The sequence below is a fragment of the Stenella coeruleoalba genome, assembly GCF_951394435.1.
Source record: "Stenella coeruleoalba genome assembly, chromosome: 15".
NCBI classification, from domain to species: Eukaryota; Metazoa; Chordata; class Mammalia; order Artiodactyla; family Delphinidae; genus Stenella; species Stenella coeruleoalba.
This window is the reverse complement of record NC_137161.1, coordinates 4,721,063-4,741,977: the sequence shown is the minus strand read 5'-3', so window position 1 is coordinate 4,741,977 and position 20,915 is coordinate 4,721,063. Positions and strand designations below refer to the sequence as shown.

The 20,915-nt window shown below is 52.7% G+C and overlaps 1 protein-coding gene across 1 annotated transcript in view; it reads right to left on the bottom strand.

The window, feature by feature from the left end:
- APCDD1L (APC down-regulated 1 like) overlaps positions 1-16,643 on the bottom strand; it is a gene marked incomplete at its 3' end in the record, with an annotated part of 49,364 nt that extends 32,721 nt beyond the window's left edge. The window contains exon 1 of the mRNA XM_079944853.1: positions 16,286-16,643. Within this exon, the coding sequence (XP_079800979.1) occupies positions 16,286-16,613 (328 nt within the window). The 5' untranslated portion in view covers positions 16,614-16,643. The remainder of the gene's footprint in view (positions 1-16,285) is intronic.
- Between the last annotated feature and the right edge of the window lie 4,272 nt (positions 16,644-20,915).

The window sequence follows — 20,915 nt, the reverse complement described above, 5'->3', positions numbered from 1 at the left end:
GAGCCCTCCGGGCGAGGCTGGGCAAGGCCGTGCACGTGCACGCACGGGGTGGGCGGCCGGGGAGGGGGCAAGGGGCTTCTTATGAGCGGCACTGAGGTGGCGGCGTTAATAAGACTCTGATCTAACGTTGCGTGAAACAAAAAAGTAGGCTCTGCAAACCGCGTGAAAAACAGAAGTCACTATGTGAACTTGCGTGTGTGTATCACTAGGTCTGAACTCACAGATCTGGTCACAGGGGCCCTCTGAGGAGCGAGACTGCAGGAGAGAGTTTGAGGAGAGTTGAGGAGAGTTTCAGATTTACAGAAAAGTTGGGAAGATAGTACAGAGAGTCCCCGTCTACACCAGCCCCATTCCCGTTATTAGCATTTTACATGAGTGCAGTACACTTATCACATTAAGCAACCAATCCTGGTACATCATTATTAACTAAAGTCCACACTTGATTCGGATTTTCTTCATTTTTACCTAATGTCCCTTTTCTGAGAAACATGATTTTAAATTAAATTTAAAAACTAAAATTCATTTCAGTTATTAGAACACTTTTAGGTTTTGGAACAACTTGGGTAAGTGCTTGCATGTCTTCTTCAACTGTAAATTTTATAAAACCTAAATACATAGCAAGTATTTCTTTTTTATACTTAAAAATTTTTTTTCGTTGCATTGGGTCTGTGTTGTGATGCGCGGGCTTCTCACCGCGGTGGCTTCTCTTGTTGTGGAGCACGGGCTCTAGGGGCACGGGCTTCACTAGCTGCGGCGCGTGGACTCAGTAGTGTGGCTCGCAGGGGCTTAGTTACTCCGCGGCATGTGGGATCTTCCCGGACCAGGGATCGAACCCGTGTTCCCTGCATTGGCAGGTGGATTCTTAACCACTGTGCCACCAGGGTAGGCTGTATCGAGTATTTCTGGTGGAAATTTTGTGTCCAAAATGGGATGTGCTGTCACACCAGATTTCGAGTATTATTGCACATTATTTCAAAAATAATGCGAACTCTCTCAATAATTTTAAAATATTGATTGTGTGTGGCCATATTTTGGATCTCTTGGGTTAAATAAGTTTACAATTAAATATGAATCAAAATGTATAATTACATAACTTCACTTCATTCTTTTTACCTTTTAAAAGTGTGGCTACTAGAAAATTGAAAATTACCTATGTGGCTGTGCTGATTTGAGGGGCAGAAGCCTGTGAAAAGACAGAGGAGGGGTATTTGGAGAGGAAGGAGGGGTGTCAGAGCGGGAAGGCTGGGCGGGCTGGGCCTGGGGGCTGGGTTCACTGGGCCTGCAGGGAGCTGGCAGGGGGGAGGGGTCGGAGGGGAGGGGGAGGGAGTCGGAGGGGAGAGGGGTGGGCCCTGGGGCAGGACACGCCCAGGAGGAGCCCCGCAGAGGCCTGGATGCCCTGGAGAAGGAGGGGGGCGGGGGCCAGTGTGGGGTTGTAGGATCTCGGTGGGGACACCGGAGGGCTGGCCAGCAGTGCCGAGGGCTAGGGGGCCTTTTGAGGACAGAACAGGGGCACTGAGATACGGTGCCGGGCCAGCGTGAGATCTGATGGTCACAATCCCTCCAAAACCGCCTGGCATGGTGTGCAGACAGCGGGACTGATTCCGGGCTGGGGGGTGGAGCTGGCGTTGAGAGCGGCTTGGGTGGAGGCTGGTGGAGGCAGCTGGGGCGCCGAGGGTCCGTGTCCAGCTCAGGGCAACCTGGACGCCCCACTTCATGGAGGAGGACGCTGGACCTGCCGTGCCTCACTGTGTGAGGTCCCGGGGGTGTCACACGGGTCCCCACTCTGGGGGCTTAAGCAACAGAAATGGATTCTCTCACGCTCTGGAGGCTGGACGTCCCAGATGGAAGGACAGCATATGTGGCAGGGTCGGTTCCTTCTGAGACCCCTCTCCTTGGCTTGCGGACGTTGGTCTTCCCCTGTGTCCTCACATCGTTTCCCTGTGAGCCTTCATCCACGTTTCCCCCCTTTTTTTTTTTTGCGGTACGCGGGCCTCTCACTGTTGTTGCCTCTCCCGTTGCGGAGCACAGGCTCCGGACGCGCAGGCTCAGTGGCCATGGCTCACGGGCCCAGCCGCTCCGTGGCATGTGGGATCCTCCCGGACCGGGGCACGAACCCGTGTCCCCTGCATTGGCAGGCAGACTCTCAACCGCCGTGCCACCGGGGAAGCCCCACGTTTCCCCTTTTTATGAGGACACGGGTCATACTGGATCAGGGTCCCCCCAGTGACCTCATTTTAACTCCATCACTCTGTACAGGCCCTTTCCGCAAAGAAGGTAACATTCCGAGGTGCTGGGGGTTAGGGCTTCATTACACGAATCCTGGTGTGGGGATACAGTTCACCCCATAACATTTGCCCCAGCTCACCCGCATTCTTAAGAAATACGGCAGAGACGCAGAATTCTCTTCATTCCCCCTAAACATCCTTCCCTCTTCCCAAGAGCGACGATTATTATTAGCATCTTTCCAGACCTTTTTTATGGAGGAATATACATAAATATGTGCTGTAGGTGGGTGGGTGGCAGACTGTTTTTAGAATAAAATTTAAATCCCCTTTACAGTAAAAAACTTAATGAAAATTGTTTCAAAATAGATGGAGGCGTTCTTTGTGCTAAATACGGTGTTCTTTGTCTCACTTGCCATGGAAAAGTCCCTCGTTTCAAAAAAACCCAAATTACCAAGAGGCCTTACAATACAGATCACATTTTCCAACTCAATAGCGCACAAGGTCAGCCAAGCAAAGACAGTGTAAACTAGCTCCGCAAGTGTGTTTGTTGCTCAGTAATGAAATTTGTTCAGGGGGCAGCATGATAATCAGGCCTGGTGTAGGCTGGCTGTGAGGTGGCTGAAATTTCAGCCTCTGAAACGCACCCCTTCGGTAATTGGGGACCTATTAAAGGATGCTCGAGGGCAGCTTCAGATATTGTGTTCCTGACTAACGGGGATATAATTTCTTGAAGGGAAAAAGGATTCCGTTCACATCCTTGGTTATCCTGAACTGGCCCTTGGGCAAAAAGAAAGGTGATTGGTCAGGTGGAAGCTGATGGGACACACTTGACCAGGAAGAGGGCTTTAAGGGGCCAGCAGGGGTGAAGGAGGAAGTTTAAGGGTGTCCGTTTAAACTGGCCACCCAAGTCCTGTGCCGGACCCATTCCTCCCGTCCCTGATAACCTTGGTCTCCACCTGAATGTCAGCCTTCCTGGTGGCAGGTCCTAAGCCCACGCTGCTTCTAGATCATGGTTCCTCCTTCCTCCGGCCAAAGCCCCTTGTCCTTGGGGGCTCCCCTGACCCTCATCGCCTCCCGGTGGATGTCATCTCCAGCCACCAGCCACTGCTCTTTCCTCACTGACGCCATGTGTCCCACTCTCACATCTCTGTCCCCCTTTTGGAGTCGCACATCCATCCCGTGTCCACCTGGGAGGCCTGCATTTCTACCAGGGTAAGGAGAGAAGGGGCAGGCGGCAGTGCCCTTCCTGTTTAGTCACACATCGCTTCTGCTCCCAAGCCGTGGCCACGCCGGCTGCCAGGGAGGCTGGAGAAGGCTGCGCCGTCTGCACGACCAAGCGCCCAGTGGAAATAAGGGTTCTAGAACAGAGAGGAGGGAGGATGGGTATCGGGAGAGACCCCTTGACAGACCACAGCCCTGGCCATGCCTGCCGTCGCTAAGAGAGATCTTCTTCCACATCAGCCAGCGCCCTCTGCTCTCCCCAGCTCCTGGGCTGCCTGCCTTCTGGCAGCCGTGACCTCGGCCACTTGCTTTCTTAAGGCTCAGCTGCTGGATCCACCTTCACTGACCCCAAGAGCTGCTGGAGAAAAGACCCAGACATGCGCGGGGAATACACGCCCCTGGACACGCCCGTGGCTCCTTCTTAATCAGCTCTGTTCCCTCCCCCTGGTGGCCCTGATGAGCCTTCGCCGGCCTGGCCCCAACCTCTCCCGCTCCGGGGTGACAGCCCTGCTCCCACCCCCATCCCCGAGACAGCGAGTACCCACATCCTCAGAGCATGTGACCTGGGACTGTGGGGTCCTCCCGTGCTCCAGACCCCCCTCTCTAGCTCCTCCTCCAAGCTCCATCCCCTCTCTCCTCTGGGATCTTCGACCTCCTTTCTCTGGTCTCAGACAGAGTTAAGCCTTCTCGACTCCCTTGGCTTCACATCACCAGCAGGCTCCGTTCTCCCATTCATTCTTTCCACAAATATTCTGTGTGTGCGCCGACTTTGGACCAGGCATTTCCATCTCATGCAAAGATTTTTTTTAAAAAATCGAATATTTTAGCTTTTGACTAAAGATGGCTGTCAAAGGGAGATTGGTATGACGTGGATCCCGGTGTGTCCTTCCTGGGCTGGACTCCAAGCTCCCCACTGGTCTCAGGATGGAGCCCGAGCTCTGGGCCAGGCTGGAGGCCACCGCTATGTGCCCTTGTCCAGCTGTCCACCTCTTACCCAGCCTTGTGGAGCACAGACAGCACTTCCTTCTTGTAGAGTGAACAACCCTGCAACAGCACATGGTGCCCCGACCACCGCAGTCTCCATCCCCCTCCCCAGGTCCCTCCATCTCATCTCATATCAGACCACACATCCAGGAGTCATCTCTTTAACCCGTTTTGGGTTGAATTGTGTCCTCCTCGAAAGATACAATCAAGTCCTAACACCCGGTACCTGTGAATGTGGTATTGGAAATCGGATTTTTCCAGAAGCGATTAATGAGGTCATCCTGGCTGAGGGTGGGCCCAGATCCAGTGACTGGTGTCCTTAGAAGAAGAGAGAAATTTGGACACAGACACGGAAGACACAGGGAAGAATGCTGTACAGATGGGGCAGAGACCGGAGGGATGCGGCCACAAGCCAAGGACAGCGGGAGCTGCCAGAAACTGGAAGGGGCAGGAAGGAGGCTCCCCTAAGCCTTCAGAGGGAGCATGCCTCTGCCGATATACTGACTTTGGACTTCTGGCCTCCAGAACTGTGAAAGAATAGATTTCTGTTGTTTTGAGCCCCTAGTTTGTGGTATTTTGTGTGACAGCCTCAGGAAACTCCTGCAGCGCCCACGTCCAGTCCACGGACAGGTCCTGACCCTCCTGCCTCCACGCATACCTGGAAATAGTCCCACCTCTCCCCATCTCCACCAGTGCACCCCAGCCTTCACCACTGCCTCCCGTCCTCCACTCGGCAGCCAGAGAGCCTTTTGAACCCCCAAACCTGCCCCTGGCTTCCCAAAGCCCTTCCACTTGACCACAGCCTCCCCCGAGGTCTTCAGGCGCCCCGTGAGCTGGCCTGCCCACCTCTCTGACTCTCCATCGCTCTCTCCGGCCCCAGACATTCTGATTTCCCTTCAGTTTCTTACACGGGCCAAACTGCCTCCTGTCTTAGGGTCTCTGCACCTGCTGTGCCCCTACTCAGGTTCCTTTCGTCCCGATCGTCACGCAGCTACTCCTTTTCATCTTTTAGGAGCGAGCTTCAGTGTCACCTCCTTGGAGGGGCCTTCCAGGGACACCTCATCTGGCAACCCCACCTTCCCAGTCGCTATCTTTTCTTCTTTTCATATCATTTATTTGTTTGTTTTCTTATTTACTGTCTGTGCTCCCCCAACCCCACTGCCCGATTAGATGCCAGCCCCACAAGGGCTATGCCAGGCCCCTTTTGTTCCTTACTGTGTCCCCAGGATGGGGAACAGTGCCAGGCACCTTGTTGGCACCCACCGAAGGCCCCTTGAAGAACACTGGAGTGAAGAAGTATTTCCATCGTTGAGTAGAAATGATAGGAAGTTATGTAAAAACACAGTCAATGCACACTCATTCATTTAGTTCTTCTAAATCAGAATTTGGAGGAGAGAGAAGTTTGTCTTTGTATTAATACTTAAGTGGGATAAAAAAAAAAAGAAGGAAAGAACTTTCTGAGCAAATTATCTGTGTAGACAGGGAATATGTTTCACCCTCTTAATAATGAACTCCAGCATCTCTGGCCTCAAACACTCTGAGAAGCTCTCTGGCGACGAATACGCAAATTCCAAGTGATTCCATGTTCTGCTGAAGCCCTTACAGGATTCTGGAAGCTCAGGACCCTAATCTCTGTTCCCTGGGCCCCTGTCCACAGCAGTAATGGATGCCCGGAATGGGACTGGGCTTAGTTCTTTACACGTAACCTGGAAATCTGACTTTTTAGGAAGTCAGGCTGCCCCTAGTCACCCTCAATGGCAGAAATGGATACATCTTGGAATTGCCCCAAACAGGCATTGTACAGTCGCTGAAAGCTTGGGGTGGGGTTTACAGGAAAATGCAGCCAGTCGCTCGATCACAAGGTTATTACCTTTTCTGAGATTTCAATGGTTACTTTAAGTTGACCTCCCCTGCAAAAGGCAGATGAAATGCAAAAGTATTGCGAAACTGTGGCAGAAAAAATGAGTCCAAACATCAGTCGTAAAAGCCCAGGCAGTCTCACCCCCTGGCAAGTTGGTTTTCATTTCAGTACCCGTGGTTTGCTGTTAAGGAAAGTGGAGCCCATCAGAACTGGGTTAAAGCTGATGGGCCAAACAGTAGACTTCAGCTTCGAACTATCTAGAAACCCACACCCAGCCACCAAAAACACATGTTAAAACAACTCTAATTGTACATTTCAAAGAACAAATAATTTCGCTTTGCTGTGGCCACTGGTCATTCCAAACTAAACACATCTATGTCTTGTGCTTTGTTTTTATGCATATTTTGGGGAAAGATTGGTTGGGTGTGAGCTATTGCTTCGCTTCCCTTTTTTTGTGTATAATTTAATATTGAGCCTTGAGAAGGGCAGCTCAAATATTGTAACGTACATTAAGCTCTGGGGATAGCTATTAGCCCGGCCTGAGACTCATGCCCCAGGTGGAGGGGAGGCACTTTGATTAACAAGTCCTCCAGGATTACAGCCAGTAAGGGAAACTTTGCTGTTGGCAGAAAAAGGGAGCCTGGAACCTAGGCAGGCAAACCCAGCGCCTGTCCACCGCAGTTTGGCTTCAAGCAGAAGAGGACTTGCGAAGCAGTTGGAGGGCAAAGGCTCCACTTTGGTCCCACTTCATGGGACCAACAAGTAGCCCAATGAATCTCCCTGGCATTGGACTCCACCCTCCCTGCTTCCCCTGGGTGATGGGTGGTGGGTCTCCTGGCCCTGGGCTCACTGTGTGGAGAGACTGTCAGTACCTTAGGGCCACCAGAGAGCCGCGAGTTCTGGGCTAACTGGGGCTGGGACCTCCATGCTGTGGATGGCCCCTGAGGAACTAAGAGCCCACCAGGCTGCAGTCTTTCCAGCCTCTGCCCCTTGAGAAGCACCCTAGTCCAGTGGCCTCCATCTCCTCAGGTGTGAAATGGTGACAAGTGCAGTGCCCGAATCACAAGGCGATCGGGAAGAAATAACATAATGCTCCCACAGTGCTGAAAAAAAAAGGTGCCCAGTGCATGCTGGCTCTTGATGGTACGGAGCCATCCATAGCTATGGTCTGGCCTCAGCCACCCTAGGGGACTCCAGTTCCCTCTTCTGAAGTCCTGTCTACTTGACTGGACACAGGCCACCTTGGCATCCCCCTCTCCTGGCAGCAAGGAGGGTACAAGTTCCTGTCTAAATACCTGAATGGTTGGGACACTGCTGTTCCTCACATCAGCGCCCAGGAACACCAGCCCGCCTAAGGGCATGTCTACTGCCCAGGAGAGATGGTGCCGCTGGGGCTGACCCCACTTCTGATACCAGGACCCCGCCCTGCAGCTAGGTCAGGTTTCACAGGCCTCAGCCTCCGTCATTTCTCTAACCGACCTCTCCTGCTGAGATCCTAGCAAACGCGCGGAAGTGCAAATCTGGGAGATTCGGGGGCAAACTCAGCCCCTTTCCTTGGACTCCCCAGCCCCAGATGGAATGAATCCCATAGGAAGTACAGAAAAAAACATAAAAAGACAAAGGGAGAAATCACCCATAATCCCACCTCTCAGAAATAACCACCCATTTCATATGATTTTGTCTGTATTTTAAAAGATAAGGATGCCCCCCTCCACCATGAACACATAACTGAGATCAGATGCACATACACTGGGTTTCTATTCTAACATTATGCCCAAAATATCTTCCCATCATTCAATGTTTTTTAGATATATAGTTTTTATGTGGGTCCATAATTCCCTCAAATTTTATTTAAGGCATTGCCTAACGGTGAGTATTTAGTTTCTGGTTTCCTGGCCTCCCTTCCCTCCCAGGTCCCTGGGAGGCTTGGTCCTGTCCCACTCACCTCTCAATTACAGGCTGATCCCATAACTTCTCGAATCTCCTCTTCCCAGAAACACCTAGCGCCATCCCACCCAGCAGAGTAGGCCCTTCAGACACAACAGTAGGTGTTATGGGTTCAAGTGCATCCTCCAAAAAGACATGTTCAAGTCCTAACCCCCGTACCTTAGAATGTGACCTTTTTCTTTTTTTCTTTTTTTTTTTTAGAAATAGGAATGTTACAGATATAAAGAGTTAAGATGAGATCATATTGGGGTAGAACGGGCCCTAACCCAAGATGCCTGGTCTCCTTATAAGAAGAGGAGAAAATAGCCATGGGACAACAGGGCAGAGACTGGGTGATGCATTTAAGGAAAGCCAAGGACTGTCAGCAAACCCTAGAAGCTACGAGAGGCAAGGAGGGATTTTCCTCTACAGGTTTCAGAGAAAGCATGGCCCGTTGACACCTGGATTTCAGACTTCCGGAACTGTGAGACAGTAAGTTTCTGTCGTTTTAAGGCACCTAGTTTGTGGTACCTTATACAGTAGCCTTAGGACACAAATACAGACTTCCTGAAATGCATGACACTGACCCACCCACCAGATGGGCACTTTGGATACATTACCAGACAAAGGCAACCCAAGCTCCTGCACGCCTTTGGAAGCAGGGACTTGGGCTTCTGACTCCCTTTTCTTACTCTGCACCCCCATCCTCCTCTGACTGTGTCACCACCCTTTCTGACCCTTCCTCTCCAGCCACACTCCTGATGTCCCAGAATGCCTTGCAGCCACCCCTAAGAAGGGTAGTATAGGATAATCCCAAGATTGAACCCTGCAGGGCAGTGTCCTGTCACCTTAATAATGACGTGAGTGGGACTTCCCTGGTGGCGCAATGGTTAAGAATCTGCCTGCCAATGCAGGGGACACGGGTTCGAGCCCTGGTCCGGGAAGATCCCACGTGCCGCAGAGCAGCTAAGCCTGTGAGCGACAACTACTGAGCCTGCTCTCTAGAGCTCGTGAGCCACAACTACTGAGCCCACGTGCCGCAACTACTGAAGCCCGTGCGCCTAGAGCCCGTGCTCTGCAACCAGAGAAGCTGCTGCAATGAGAAGCCTGCGCACCGCAACGAAGAGTAGCCCCCGCTCGCCGCAACTAGAGAAAGCCCGCTCACAGCAACGAAGACCCAACGCGGCCAAAAATAAATAAATAATTAACTAATTTAAAAAAATAGAAGAAAATAATGATGTGAGTGACATCACCAAGCCCTTGTTGTGTGCCTAGCACTGTGCTAAACTTTTCACGTGGACAGTAACACCTATTTCTCACAGCAACCCCTTGGGGTAGACGTTGTTTCACAAGGGAGGAAACTGAGGCACGGATGGATTAAGTAATTTGCAGTCGGTGGAGCAGCTGGAATTTGAACGTGGGAAGTTGAATTCCAGAGCCCAGCCAGCTCTGCGGTCTCTGCAGATGGACCATTAGGAGCCTTCCCTCTCCAACAACTCTCAGATTAACATTTAATTGGGGATTTAAAACGCTGCTCTTGTTAGCATGCCTGTGGTCTCTGCGCTGCAATCTTCCCCATTAAGTCGTGTTATGTAAACCACCAGCCCAGATGCCTCAGAGCGCGTGTATCTCCCGGTGCCCAGACTTGGCTCTAAACCCTGGTTCTTTCAAACCGGCAGCAGGGCAGGGAGGTCCTCGCCTGAACTTCGAGCTGAACTGCCCCAGGAGGGCCCGCAGATCTCAGCCCCTGGGCTAGCTGGCTGGATGACCTTGGGTGTGTGGTCTTGCTTTCGTCTTCTGTAAAATGGTGCCCGTGGCATAGGAGGTTGCAAGAATCAAACGGGGTCTCACTGATGACGTGCTTAGCACAGCGCTTGGGCTGTGTCTCTCCTTCCGAGGAAAGTCAGTTTCTCTCTCACACACAGACCCCATATATGGTCATTTATGGTAAGAATATCTGGCCATCTATTCTCCTCCTGGGTAAAAAAATGCACATTTAGCTTAAAACCCATGTGCCTCTGCACGTTTCAATGGAGTAAACATGAAAGAAACGAGGAACAATGAGTAAATTCTCTTTTAGGAAGCTTCGATGGACAAGCAGCAAGCTGGGAGAAACGGCAACACATACGGGAGACAGCTCCTCTCTACAGAAAGAGCACTAACGAGTCAAAAAGAAGAAGAGATTTCTTTAAAGTCTGATATAAAAATGGGCAAAGGATACGAGCAGACATCTCACAGGAAAATCAATGAAAGGGGCAGATAAGACGTTCCTCTTTGCTCATAATTAAAGGAATGCAAGTCTAAACAACCAAGCATTGCCACTGGTGAGATTTTTAAAGAACGATAATGACCAGGGTTGGCAAGGATGTGGGAAATGGGGGCTCTCATAAGCCATCCATGGGGGGTGTTGACTGTGCAACCCGTTCGAAAGGAAGGCTGGTAGAGGAACTTAACCCACACATTTTGCTGCAGCAATTCCACGGCTAGGAATTTATACCCAAATCTGCAGGGGAAGGGGAGGCTAGGGGCAGGGAACACTGTTCTAAGCAGAAGGAACAGGACGTGTGTGTGTGGAGACTGTGGTGGAAAGGGGTGTGGCTTGATGGACAGGGTGACACAGTGACTGTGTCCTGGTCACAGAAGGTGGCTGGTGACATCTTCTCTGCGGAGGAAGAAAGCTTGCCTGTGAAGTGTGTGGGGATGAGGGTCACACGGGGACCAAGGAGCATTGGCAGGGGCTCAGGGGAGGAGGCTGGGGTGTGAACACGGCTGAGCTGGATGGAGGCTCTGGCTGGGACTGAGTCCCATAAAACGTAAGTGACTAGTTGGTGGACTTTCTTACCTCCTACATCTTGATAGAATATGAGTGTTTTAAATCGCAAAATGCCCCTGAGGGTGGCTGGTCGCCTCGATTAGATGCTGATGGTGGTAGTGAGGAGAAGAGACCAGGGAAAATGGGCCAGAGTGATGACCTAGAGGAGGTGTCTGGGGAGAGGCTGTGCATCCCACCCTGCTTCTCCTCCTGGGGATGCTGTAAGACGGGGACCAGGGCAGAGCCTGCCTCAAGGGCTGAAGTAGGGGCGGCACTGAGCCCGGGATGGTTGGACACCTTGAATGCTGGTGAGTGTAGCCTATCACCATTACCAGTATCCTTACTGGGCACTAAATTTTGAGGGGGGTCTATGGGGGGCCAAAATGACAGTTGAAAGCCCGTGTCCTGTACTAGGAGGTTGGTGGGACTCCTTAGAATCAGAGACTTTCGGGGCTAGAAGCAAACCCAGGCCACTCCCTAGTCAGTGCTAGCCACCATCGTCCCGTTCGCTCTAGGATGCCTCCAGTGGTGGGGAGCTCACGACTTCTAGAGGCATCCCCTGCCCCTCCGCACCCTGCTGAGAGCCCTTCAGGGGACCCTCCACTGCCCTTGACATAATGTCTGACTCCTTCCCCATGGCCCCCGACGGTTCAGCCCCTGCTAACCTCTGACCTCGTCCACCCCCTGCACCTTCACTCCCTCCTCACCAGCCTCACCGGCCTTCTCTCTGGTCCCTGAACACACTGCTCTTTTCTTCTGCAGCCGGGCCTTTGCACATGCTACCTCCTCTCCCGGGGTGAACCTACTCTTCCGTCTCCTCTAGTTAAACCGCCCTCTTTTTTTCAAGTTTCAGCTATTTCACCTTTTCAGGGAGGCCTTCCTTAACCTCCCAATCCAGGCTAGATGCCGCGGACCTGCTCTGTATAGTCACTCTCATATTGTTATTACTTGCTAGCTGGAGATTTCATTGTCTGCTTGACTCCGACTTCGACAAGGGCAGGAGCTGCCCCATTTGTTTCTCGGTCCTCATCGTCTTCCCCCAGTGAGTGGCACGTACACATCAAGGCCCCCCAGACGCAGTCTCTGATCGGAAACTCACCTGGGCCCCTCTCTGCTAGACAGGTCCGACCCCAGCAGTGAGGGCGGCCACCCTTCCCATTTCACAGGTCAGGAAACTGAGGCTGGCAGCTGGGGCTGGAGGAGGGTTATAGGAGATGGTGTACAAGGAGGGCTGACCCTGGTTCGCTGAACAGGAACAGTTGCTAATTTTGTTGCTGTTGTCGGTATCATTAGACTAGCCATGGTGTTCTTGAGGACACACGGAACATCAGAGTGGGAAGAAAAGACAGCACCCACCAAAAGGAGATGGCCAGGAAGGGACGCACCCAAGCTCAAGTTGAACTGGCGCCTGGCTGAGAGCCCTGACCTGCCTCTCTCTTCTCCGGGTCTGGAGAGTCGAGTGCAGCCTCCAGCTCTCAACACTGACAGCAGGGAGGGTTCACAAGGCTCTTGGTGTCCAGCGCTGACCACACGACGTCTCATTTAACCCTTCGATCATCCCTTGAGGGTGCAGCTATCACCATTCTCAACTCACTGATGGGGACATAGGTGACAAAGCTAAAATGGGACCCAGGTCTGTCCAGTTCCCAAGACGCTGCTCTCAAGCTCTCCGTAGCACAGAGAGAGACACGTGATAGATTCTAAGACACGTGTTAGATTCAGCTGAGACCAGGCAACCTCCCGTCGCACAGGTAGAGGTCCTGCGCGGGCACCAGCCCTGCCTCCCCAGTGTCCCCATGCCCAATGGACTGGTTGCCCTTCCCTCTGGGAGGCCTGACATTCTCTGGGACATCCTGTTCACCATGACACCTGCACTCCCAGCTCCAGGGTCGGGGGCGGGCTTTGCACAAAGGGCTTCTGAAAGCCATTCTGGTTTGAGGAACAGTCACACCACCACCCCTGGCCACAACTCATGGCCACCTCCAGCGCCAACTTCAGAATTCAGTTCCTTCCCTAGAGTCCCCCCAGCTCAGCTCAGATGCCCTCAAGTTCAGAGACTGACTTTGGCAGTGAAGCACTCTTATCCTGGAAGTCTTACCAGGGGCTCATTCTGGCTTAGTTTCCATGAACATAGTGAACTTGCAATGCATTTCCCAAAGACTTCTTCAATGGAACTTCTTACTAGCTTGCCATCCAGATGGTTTGGAAATCAAGGAAGCTGCTCTATTAGCCTTGAGTTGGTTGTTTTGAATTTGGAGATCCCAGCCTCGGTCAGCACATGAGTGAAACAGCCGGCCATGACGATCTGTCTACAACACGAGCCTCGCAAAGCGGCGAGGGGCAGATTCTGTTCAAAATTCTTCTTTGTTTTAAATAACGAATACAATTACCGATCTCTTTTCACCTTTGATTTTTCAGACGAGTGTACTTAAGTTAATTTTCTCCCCAGTTTTTACTTTGGTTTTGAAACAGAGCCCCCATATCAACAACTAATTTATTATGGAATGGCCCGTGATTTTTTTTCTAGTTAATCTGTCTCTAAGGGATAACTTGCCACTGCAAAGTATATGGCTAGAGATAAAAGCAGGACTGAGATTAGAAAAAAAAAAAAAAAATGAGAGGAAAAAAAGAAGCTGTGGTTCTTCATTTTTCCCCTCAAGCATAAACTGTTGAGTAAGGAGATTTTTAAACGCCAGAGCTTGCTGGGGAGTGAACCAAAGCTGGAAGCCACTGCACTGGCACAAGACACATCTGGCGTTGCAGGGTTTGGAGGAGGGTTTGCTCCAGCGGGTAACTAACCACGCTTACCCACAGCCTAGCTCCTGTTATCCCCAGGGAGGACATTTTCAGAGACAAGAGGGAGAGAGGACAAATGGGAAAAATCAACATCCAAATTAGAAACTACCTAGATTGTGTTGTTTTTCTTGGGCCCACTGTGTCTTTGATTTCCTGATTGCTCAGAGTAAGCATAACAAAATCCATCTGACCCGGCGATTTTGACAGATTCATCTCAAAATCTACCAGTTGAATTAGATCTGCCCATACCAGCGAGTCTCCACCGCGGACAACTGTGGCCCCCCAGGGGACATCTGGCAGTGTTTGGGGACACTTTCGGTTGTCATAACTGGGAGGTGTTGCTACTGGCATGTGGTAGGTGGAGGCCAGGGATGCCGCTACACCACCTGCAGCAGAGAAGGATCTGGACCACAACATTAGCAGTGCCGAGGCTGAGAAACCCTGGTGTGTGTGTGTGTGTGTGTGTGTGTGTGTGTGTGTGTGTCAAGGTGAGCTCCCGTGCTGGGGCCGTTGGGGTGCCTAAGTTTTTGAACCTGGAGACGTGAAGTTCATTCTTCCCTCAGCTCAGGCACCTAAATTATCTAAGTATCTGAAGGATTAACGGGGTTCTGTTTCCTTTCACTAAAGCACAAAGAGCCTCTTGCCTGGTGATACAGCCAGTGGTGAAAAGGACTTTTGAAAAAGGGTTCAGTGGAAAATGGTTCCTGGCTTAGAGCAGGGAACTTTGAAGGCAGCCCGCGTGGGACCGGCGCCCTTCCTAGCGTCTGGGTCTGAATCACGGGCTCCACAGCGGACTCCTGCGCTCGCCTGGGCCCGCCGGGCACTCTTGGCTTCTCTCCTGTGGAATCTGTCTGACTTGCGGTGGTGAAAGGTCGCCAAGGAGCAAAGCAGCAGGACTCCGGAGAAGAGCCGCGAGGCTACACTTGCAGTGATTTTATTGGCAGGACAGAAGCTCGGGGCTTGCCAAGGACAACAGCACTGCGCGGTGACCAAGACTGCAGGTTCCTGGGGTAAAATCTGTCCTGCTGCGCTGGACTGTCCCATTCCCACGGGGAGGAACAGCCCGGGAGGAGGTGGAGGAGACATGAAGACGCAGCATCCCCCTTCTCCCCTCCCCAGCTCCGTGCCCCGAAGGAAAGTACACAGACTCTTTTCTCAGCCACCCCCTCCTCACCCCCTTCCTTCCACCCTGACTGTCCTGGCACAGGGCTGCCGTGGCCTATCTTTGCTCTGAGGGAGGACTCCATGACGGTGGACGGCTGTGTGACCTCTCACCCCAGCCCTGAGATAAATGTCCCCTTTTGGTGGATGTATCTGCAGCTCTTCAAACTGCAAACACACCTTCCCTCCACTTTCCTTCAGACCCCGTTCCTCTCTTCTTCAAATATCTTGCTTAGAAATTCGGGGCTGATTGCAGAGCTCCTGCAGGGAGACCTGACTTTGCTCCTTGCCCGTAGTGGAGTAAAGCGTGCTTGGCTGTACCTGCGCAGCGTGTCTTCCTGCAGGACCTGACGCCTCAGGGCCAGGAAGCAGGTGCTAGGTGCTGCTCCTGCTCTCCTCCTTGAAATCCTCACAGCAATCCCAGACAGAGGTGAGGGTCTGGTGAGCCCATTTGACAGATGAGAAAGTTGAGTCTAAGAGAGCTGATGGACATGCCTGCCCAAGGCCACACAGGTTGATATGAAGCTGATCTGGGCTTTTGAACCAGGTGGTCTGACTCCAGGGCCAGAATTCTTAACCCTTCACAAGGCGAGGGTGCTCGGGGGTGAGCCTGGCACACTGTGGTGATTATTGTCATTTTTGCCAATGGTGGTGCACCATGGGCAGCTGGCATTTGCAGACTTTTGTTCATTCCTAGGCCCTAAGAAGACGCAGTGGGACAGCAGTTAGTCCTGGAGATGGCCCTTGTCTCCTCTACCAGGGGTCCTGTGGTCCTTTGCCTCCCCGGCCCAGGCCTGCTGGGCACCAGAAGTTAGGGGAGGGGCCCAGGGTCACTGTACCCTCCCCTAACTTCTTCCCTGGCTCTGCTGCAGGACACAGCTCTGAGTCCCAGCAGGTCTAGGATTCAGTGGGCAAGACCAGATTCTGTAGCCTTGGTCTGAGTGACGTGGGGCTTGTACCTTGCCGAGGGAGTCTCAGTGGGCCTGGGATCCTCCTGAATTTTTTTGGAGGTCCCAGCCACCCCAGGGCCCGGAGCAGCTCCTGGTGCCTGGAGGTCAGCCTGCTGCGGGCGCGCATGTGGTGCCGGAACCGGCTTACCCCACCCAGGGCCCAGGAAGAGCCTGGAGGTGAGGCAGGTGCTGGCCGGCGAGGCTGGAGAACAGAGCGCAAAACGCAGAATCACCGGCCTGGTTCACAGGCGCATACGGCAGTCCCCAAGAAGCCCCAAGGAACTTCAGACGGCAGCTCCCTCCCTTCCGACCTTAGGCGGCGCGCCGGTGGGGGGAGGGTGGCACCTACCTCCCAAAAGCACCAGGACGCAAGCGTAGGGGAGCATGGCTGCGGGCATCCCGTCGGGGTGGCAGGACGGCCCCCAGGGAGAGGAGGCGTGGGCGCGGGCTGTCCGGTGGCAGCGGACTCCGGGAGCCCGCCGGGGTCCTGCGAGGAAGTTGCGAGGGTCCTGCACCCCCCTCGGCGCTCTCACGCGCTCACCTCCCGGGCTGTTGATGGTTGTAAGTCGAGCTGCGCACTCATAGGTCCAAGCTGCCAGAAGAGGTGGAGACAGCCTCGGGCGTTGCTCGCACTGCCGCGCCCGCGCCCAGCCCTCTGGCGCAGCTCCTCCAGCCATTCAGAACCCCCAGTCGACCCCCCTCCGTGCCCGGGCTCTTGCCTCCCCGCCAGGTCTTTGCAGTGAGCAGGGAGGCCTCCCTCAAACTCTTGTCCGGGACAAGTCAGACGGTGCGGTGCGCTCCTCCAGCCAAAGCGCACCCCTATCCAGGCCGTTTCCTAGAAGGGCGGGGGGTCAGGGGAAGCTCCTGTACGCCCTCTGGGCCCTCAGACCCCCAAGGCTTCTATTCAGGCCTTACAGATACTCTTGGAAAAGTTGCGTCAACTTGGAGGCGGGCGAGTGCAGGAGCGCAGTGAATGTGGCCAACCTGGGGCGCCCCGCAGCCCACAGCCGCTCTCTGGGATTAGCTCGTCTCCGCTCCAAAGAGCATCTGGGCAAACAGTGTGGAGTAGACCAGGGCGGTTCCCCCCACCCCAACTCCTCCCCTCCCCACATTTCCCATCTGAGTGAGTCAGCTGAGGGTGGCAGCTCAGAGGCAAGGCAGCTGCGAGGAGAGGGGCAGGGTATGGATGGGATGCCCCCAAACCAGTCACCTCCTACCCCGGACCCCAGGCCCTGGGCCTCCCCAGGCAGCTCCCCAGTGGCAGGCAAGCCTTGAAGAACAGGAGTAGCATCTGGGAAGGAGGACCTCCCAAGTTCTTGGATTTATGAATGAAGAAGAGACAGAGAATCACTTGCATTAGAGAAATGTAAGTGGATCGTTCCTACGCGCACAGACCACCGGGAGAATGGAAGTAAAGCTGTGTGGGGGTGGGGGTGGAGACCTGAGATGCATAGGTCAAGGTGTCTGTTTTCATTGTGTTGTCCTTAACTGGGGGGGGGGGGGGGAGACAGAGAGAGAGAAGGTAGAACCAAGAAAGGAGGGAGAAAGTAAAAAGGGAGGAGGGGGAAGAGAAAAGGGCAGAGAGAGAGACACAAAGAAAGGTGGGGACAAAGGAATAAGGCTGAGGGGAGAGAGATGGACAGAAAGGAGAATGGAAAAGGGAGAAGGAATAAGAGAATGAGAAGAGGGAGGAAGAGAGGGAGAGAATAAGAGAAGACAGATGGAGATTGTCGCCTTGGGGAGGACTTGGGCACGTAGGGACGGGTCCGTGTCCAGGGTGCACGTCCAGGCAGTTCACCTGCCCGCTAAAGGGCTTATAGACCCACCCGTCCACATCTGTGGGCTGCTTGGCCCTGGGGGTTGGTAGGCAGCACCCCATCTTTTGATTCATTAGCAGAAGCTTGGGTGAGGCTCCCAGGGGCCTCCGGAGCCTTTCAACTTCAACTTCAACCCAAGGACCCCCGACTGGGGACCCCCGGGGCTGTCCTTAGCTTTCCTCTTCTCCGGAGGCAGGAATGAGGCCACAGCGTGATCTTACACGAATGGAAATGTGAGAGAAGCGATCAATTCCCTTCCTGAAAATGACATTTTTTTCGGGTCTCTATGGATTGCTGAGAACAGCGTGAGACTCGAGGTGGCCCCCCCGAAACCGCGATGGTACCAGCTCCCCGGCAGACAGTGGCCGCACGCGCGCCGCATCTTAAGTTTCTGTGAAAGGAATAACTTATGGGCGGGAGGAGAGTTGTGAGGGGTGGTTATTTATAATTGCATAATTGTGATTATTTGTGGCAATTATGTGCCTTTAATTTTTCAAAATGTACAATTACGGATAGTTTTAAACACTGCATGCTGTTCTGTCCGTGAGTGTTTGAGGCTGTACTCTCTGGACTTCCTGAATGCGGGCATTTTGCTGCCCCAGGTCGCTGACGGGGCTTTGAGTATTAATGGTTTGACACGGGGAGGAGGCGTGACATTGATGTCTCAGGTGCGGTTATGATTCAGTACTTTCAGAACCTATTGTACTGCTATTAGAAATGGGAACTTCCCTGCAAAGCCTGGTGCTCGTGTGTTAATTGTTGTATTGGCTTCTTTATAAATAAGAGGAATTTCTGATCATTATTTCGACCTTGGTGTGGGCCAGGTGCTTCAGATGCATATACTTTATATCCGGACAACTTGATGAGAAGTAGAAAGTATTGTTGGCCCCATTTCACAGAACGAGGAAACTGAGTTCAGAGAGGTTGGGCCACTGTCCCAAGGCCAGACAGCTGGAAGGTGGGAGAACTCCTGAGTCCCTGCTTGTGTCTGGGATGCTCTTGTGTCTGCACAGGATGCCCTGTCTGACCGTGCTCTTGGCTTCATTCTGAATCTGAAGATCCTAAACGAGGAAGCCCATTCTGTGATAACAGCCATTCTTCGAAGAAGCTTAGGCATGACAGGGAAGCACTATTGCAAAGTGATGCCTAAGTCTTAGCTAAACTCATCTGTTGAGATCGAGAGTTACAGGTGGTACCCGTGCCTGCCCAGCCACACTCTACCGGTGGGTGAGGCTTGGGAGGATGGGAGAAGCTGGAAAGGGCCTTCGAGGCCGACTGGTGCCGCTCTCCTGGTTTTACAGGTGAGAAAACAGAAGCACAAGGGCAGATAAGCTCCCTGTTCAGCGCAGATTTTATTCAAAAAAAAAAAAAAAGAAAAGAAAAGAAAAGGAAATGAACAAGTAGCAAAGTAAAGGAGCTGTTACACTGGAGGATTACTGGACTGAATGCCAATATTATGACATAGAAAATATATATATATATGTGTGTGTCATCTTGGGCATGTTACTTAACTTCTTGTCTCATATGTAAAGTGGGATAGGAGTAGTATTGTTGGGAAATTATGTGAGATAGTATATGTAACGTAGAGCACTTAGAATGGTCTATGGTTCAACCAAAGACTATATGTGTGTTTGCTTTCTTCATGGTATTTTATTGTGTACATGCAATAGAATTAATTTAGCTAGTTTCCCATTGATCAATGTATAGCATTTTCAATTCCTCTGCTATTCCAATGTTGTTGTGAATATCCTTACATATCCATCATGAACGAGACTCCCCTCTGGTCACAAGGAGATCAAACAAAAGAGAGAGAAGGAACTGAAGCTAAACTTATTTGGCTTCAAACATAGATATTTATTTTTAAGCAAAAAAGTTGTATCGTCCAGACCTCGCATTTTGCTGAAGAAAGGGTGGTTTTCGCTCAGTTCCTGACCCCTTTCTTACCTACAGGACCATCCCCCGAGAACACTGGAAATGGTGGTAATTATAAGGTTTTTGGGGGGAGAAGCCAATTCTTTCCTGAGCCCAGACTCTGCTGGCCGTGAGTCATGTCCGTGGGCATTATCGCGTTTTGGCCTCCAGAGGTGCGCTTTTCTGAGTTGTCAACCGCAGGGGCCCTCCCCAAGTGGTCTGAGCGGCAGGGGGTACGGGGGGGACACAGGGCGGGCTTTGCTGGAGCCAAGCACAACCCGTGTGAGGGAGGGCCATGAGCCAGATGTCCAGGGTGGGTGGGAGGCCGGCCCTCTGTGCTCTGTGTTTATCTCTCACCCCACCCTCCCGCCAGATCAAAGTCCGGGGCTGGGCCGATAGGAGAGCTTCGCAGACTGGGCCGCTTTCTTCCCTCTCCACCAAACACCTACTTCCTCAACCTTGTCCCTGTTAAAAACACCACGGGAAGATAAGATCACCCCGCGAAATCTTGCTATAAAATGGTCTGTTTCCTCTGCTTGTTATCAAGGGTGTCTGATCAAAGAAGTGGTGCCTGGGCCTGGTTATCTAATAACCAAATAAACATCCAGGCCGGCTTCCCTGGCTGGGAAAGGCAGGCGGGGGCTGCTCTGGATGAAGTGAGGGGCAGATCAGAGCAGGCTGGACCCCCGCTTGGTGACCGTTCCTGCCTACAGAGCATCACATCTGCTGGCCCCAGAGTAAACCAGACCCTCACGACCACCCCTATGTCTCAGATGGGGAAACTGTTCTTGTCCTCTGGGATAAGCCCGTGGTCCCGGGGTAATGGACACTCATTTGTCGCCTCTGGTAGTTGCCGTGGTGTCGGCCTTGCCCCCATTGCACTGGTGCCTCTCCCTGCCTGCACCCGCCCCCATGCCTCGCACAGGCCTTGTGTGTGATGGGGGCTCGCTACGTTTTGTTGAATGAATGAATGAATGATCAAGTAAACTGTCACAGAATGAGCCCTGGGTCATGTCAGAAGACTTGATGGCAAATCTCAATGCTACCACTTAGCAACTCACGAGGGTTACGGCCAGGGTGAGGGGACCAGGGCTCGAAAGCTGAAGGGGTGCCCACCGTCAGGCCCTGCAGGTGCAGGGTGAGTGCCTGAAGCCGAGCGCCTCCTTACACCCTGAGCCCTGGGTGCCTCCCTGGCCTCATCTGGTCCCAGCCCTGCAACTCACCCTGTCTCCGTTTCCTCCTCTGTAAAAC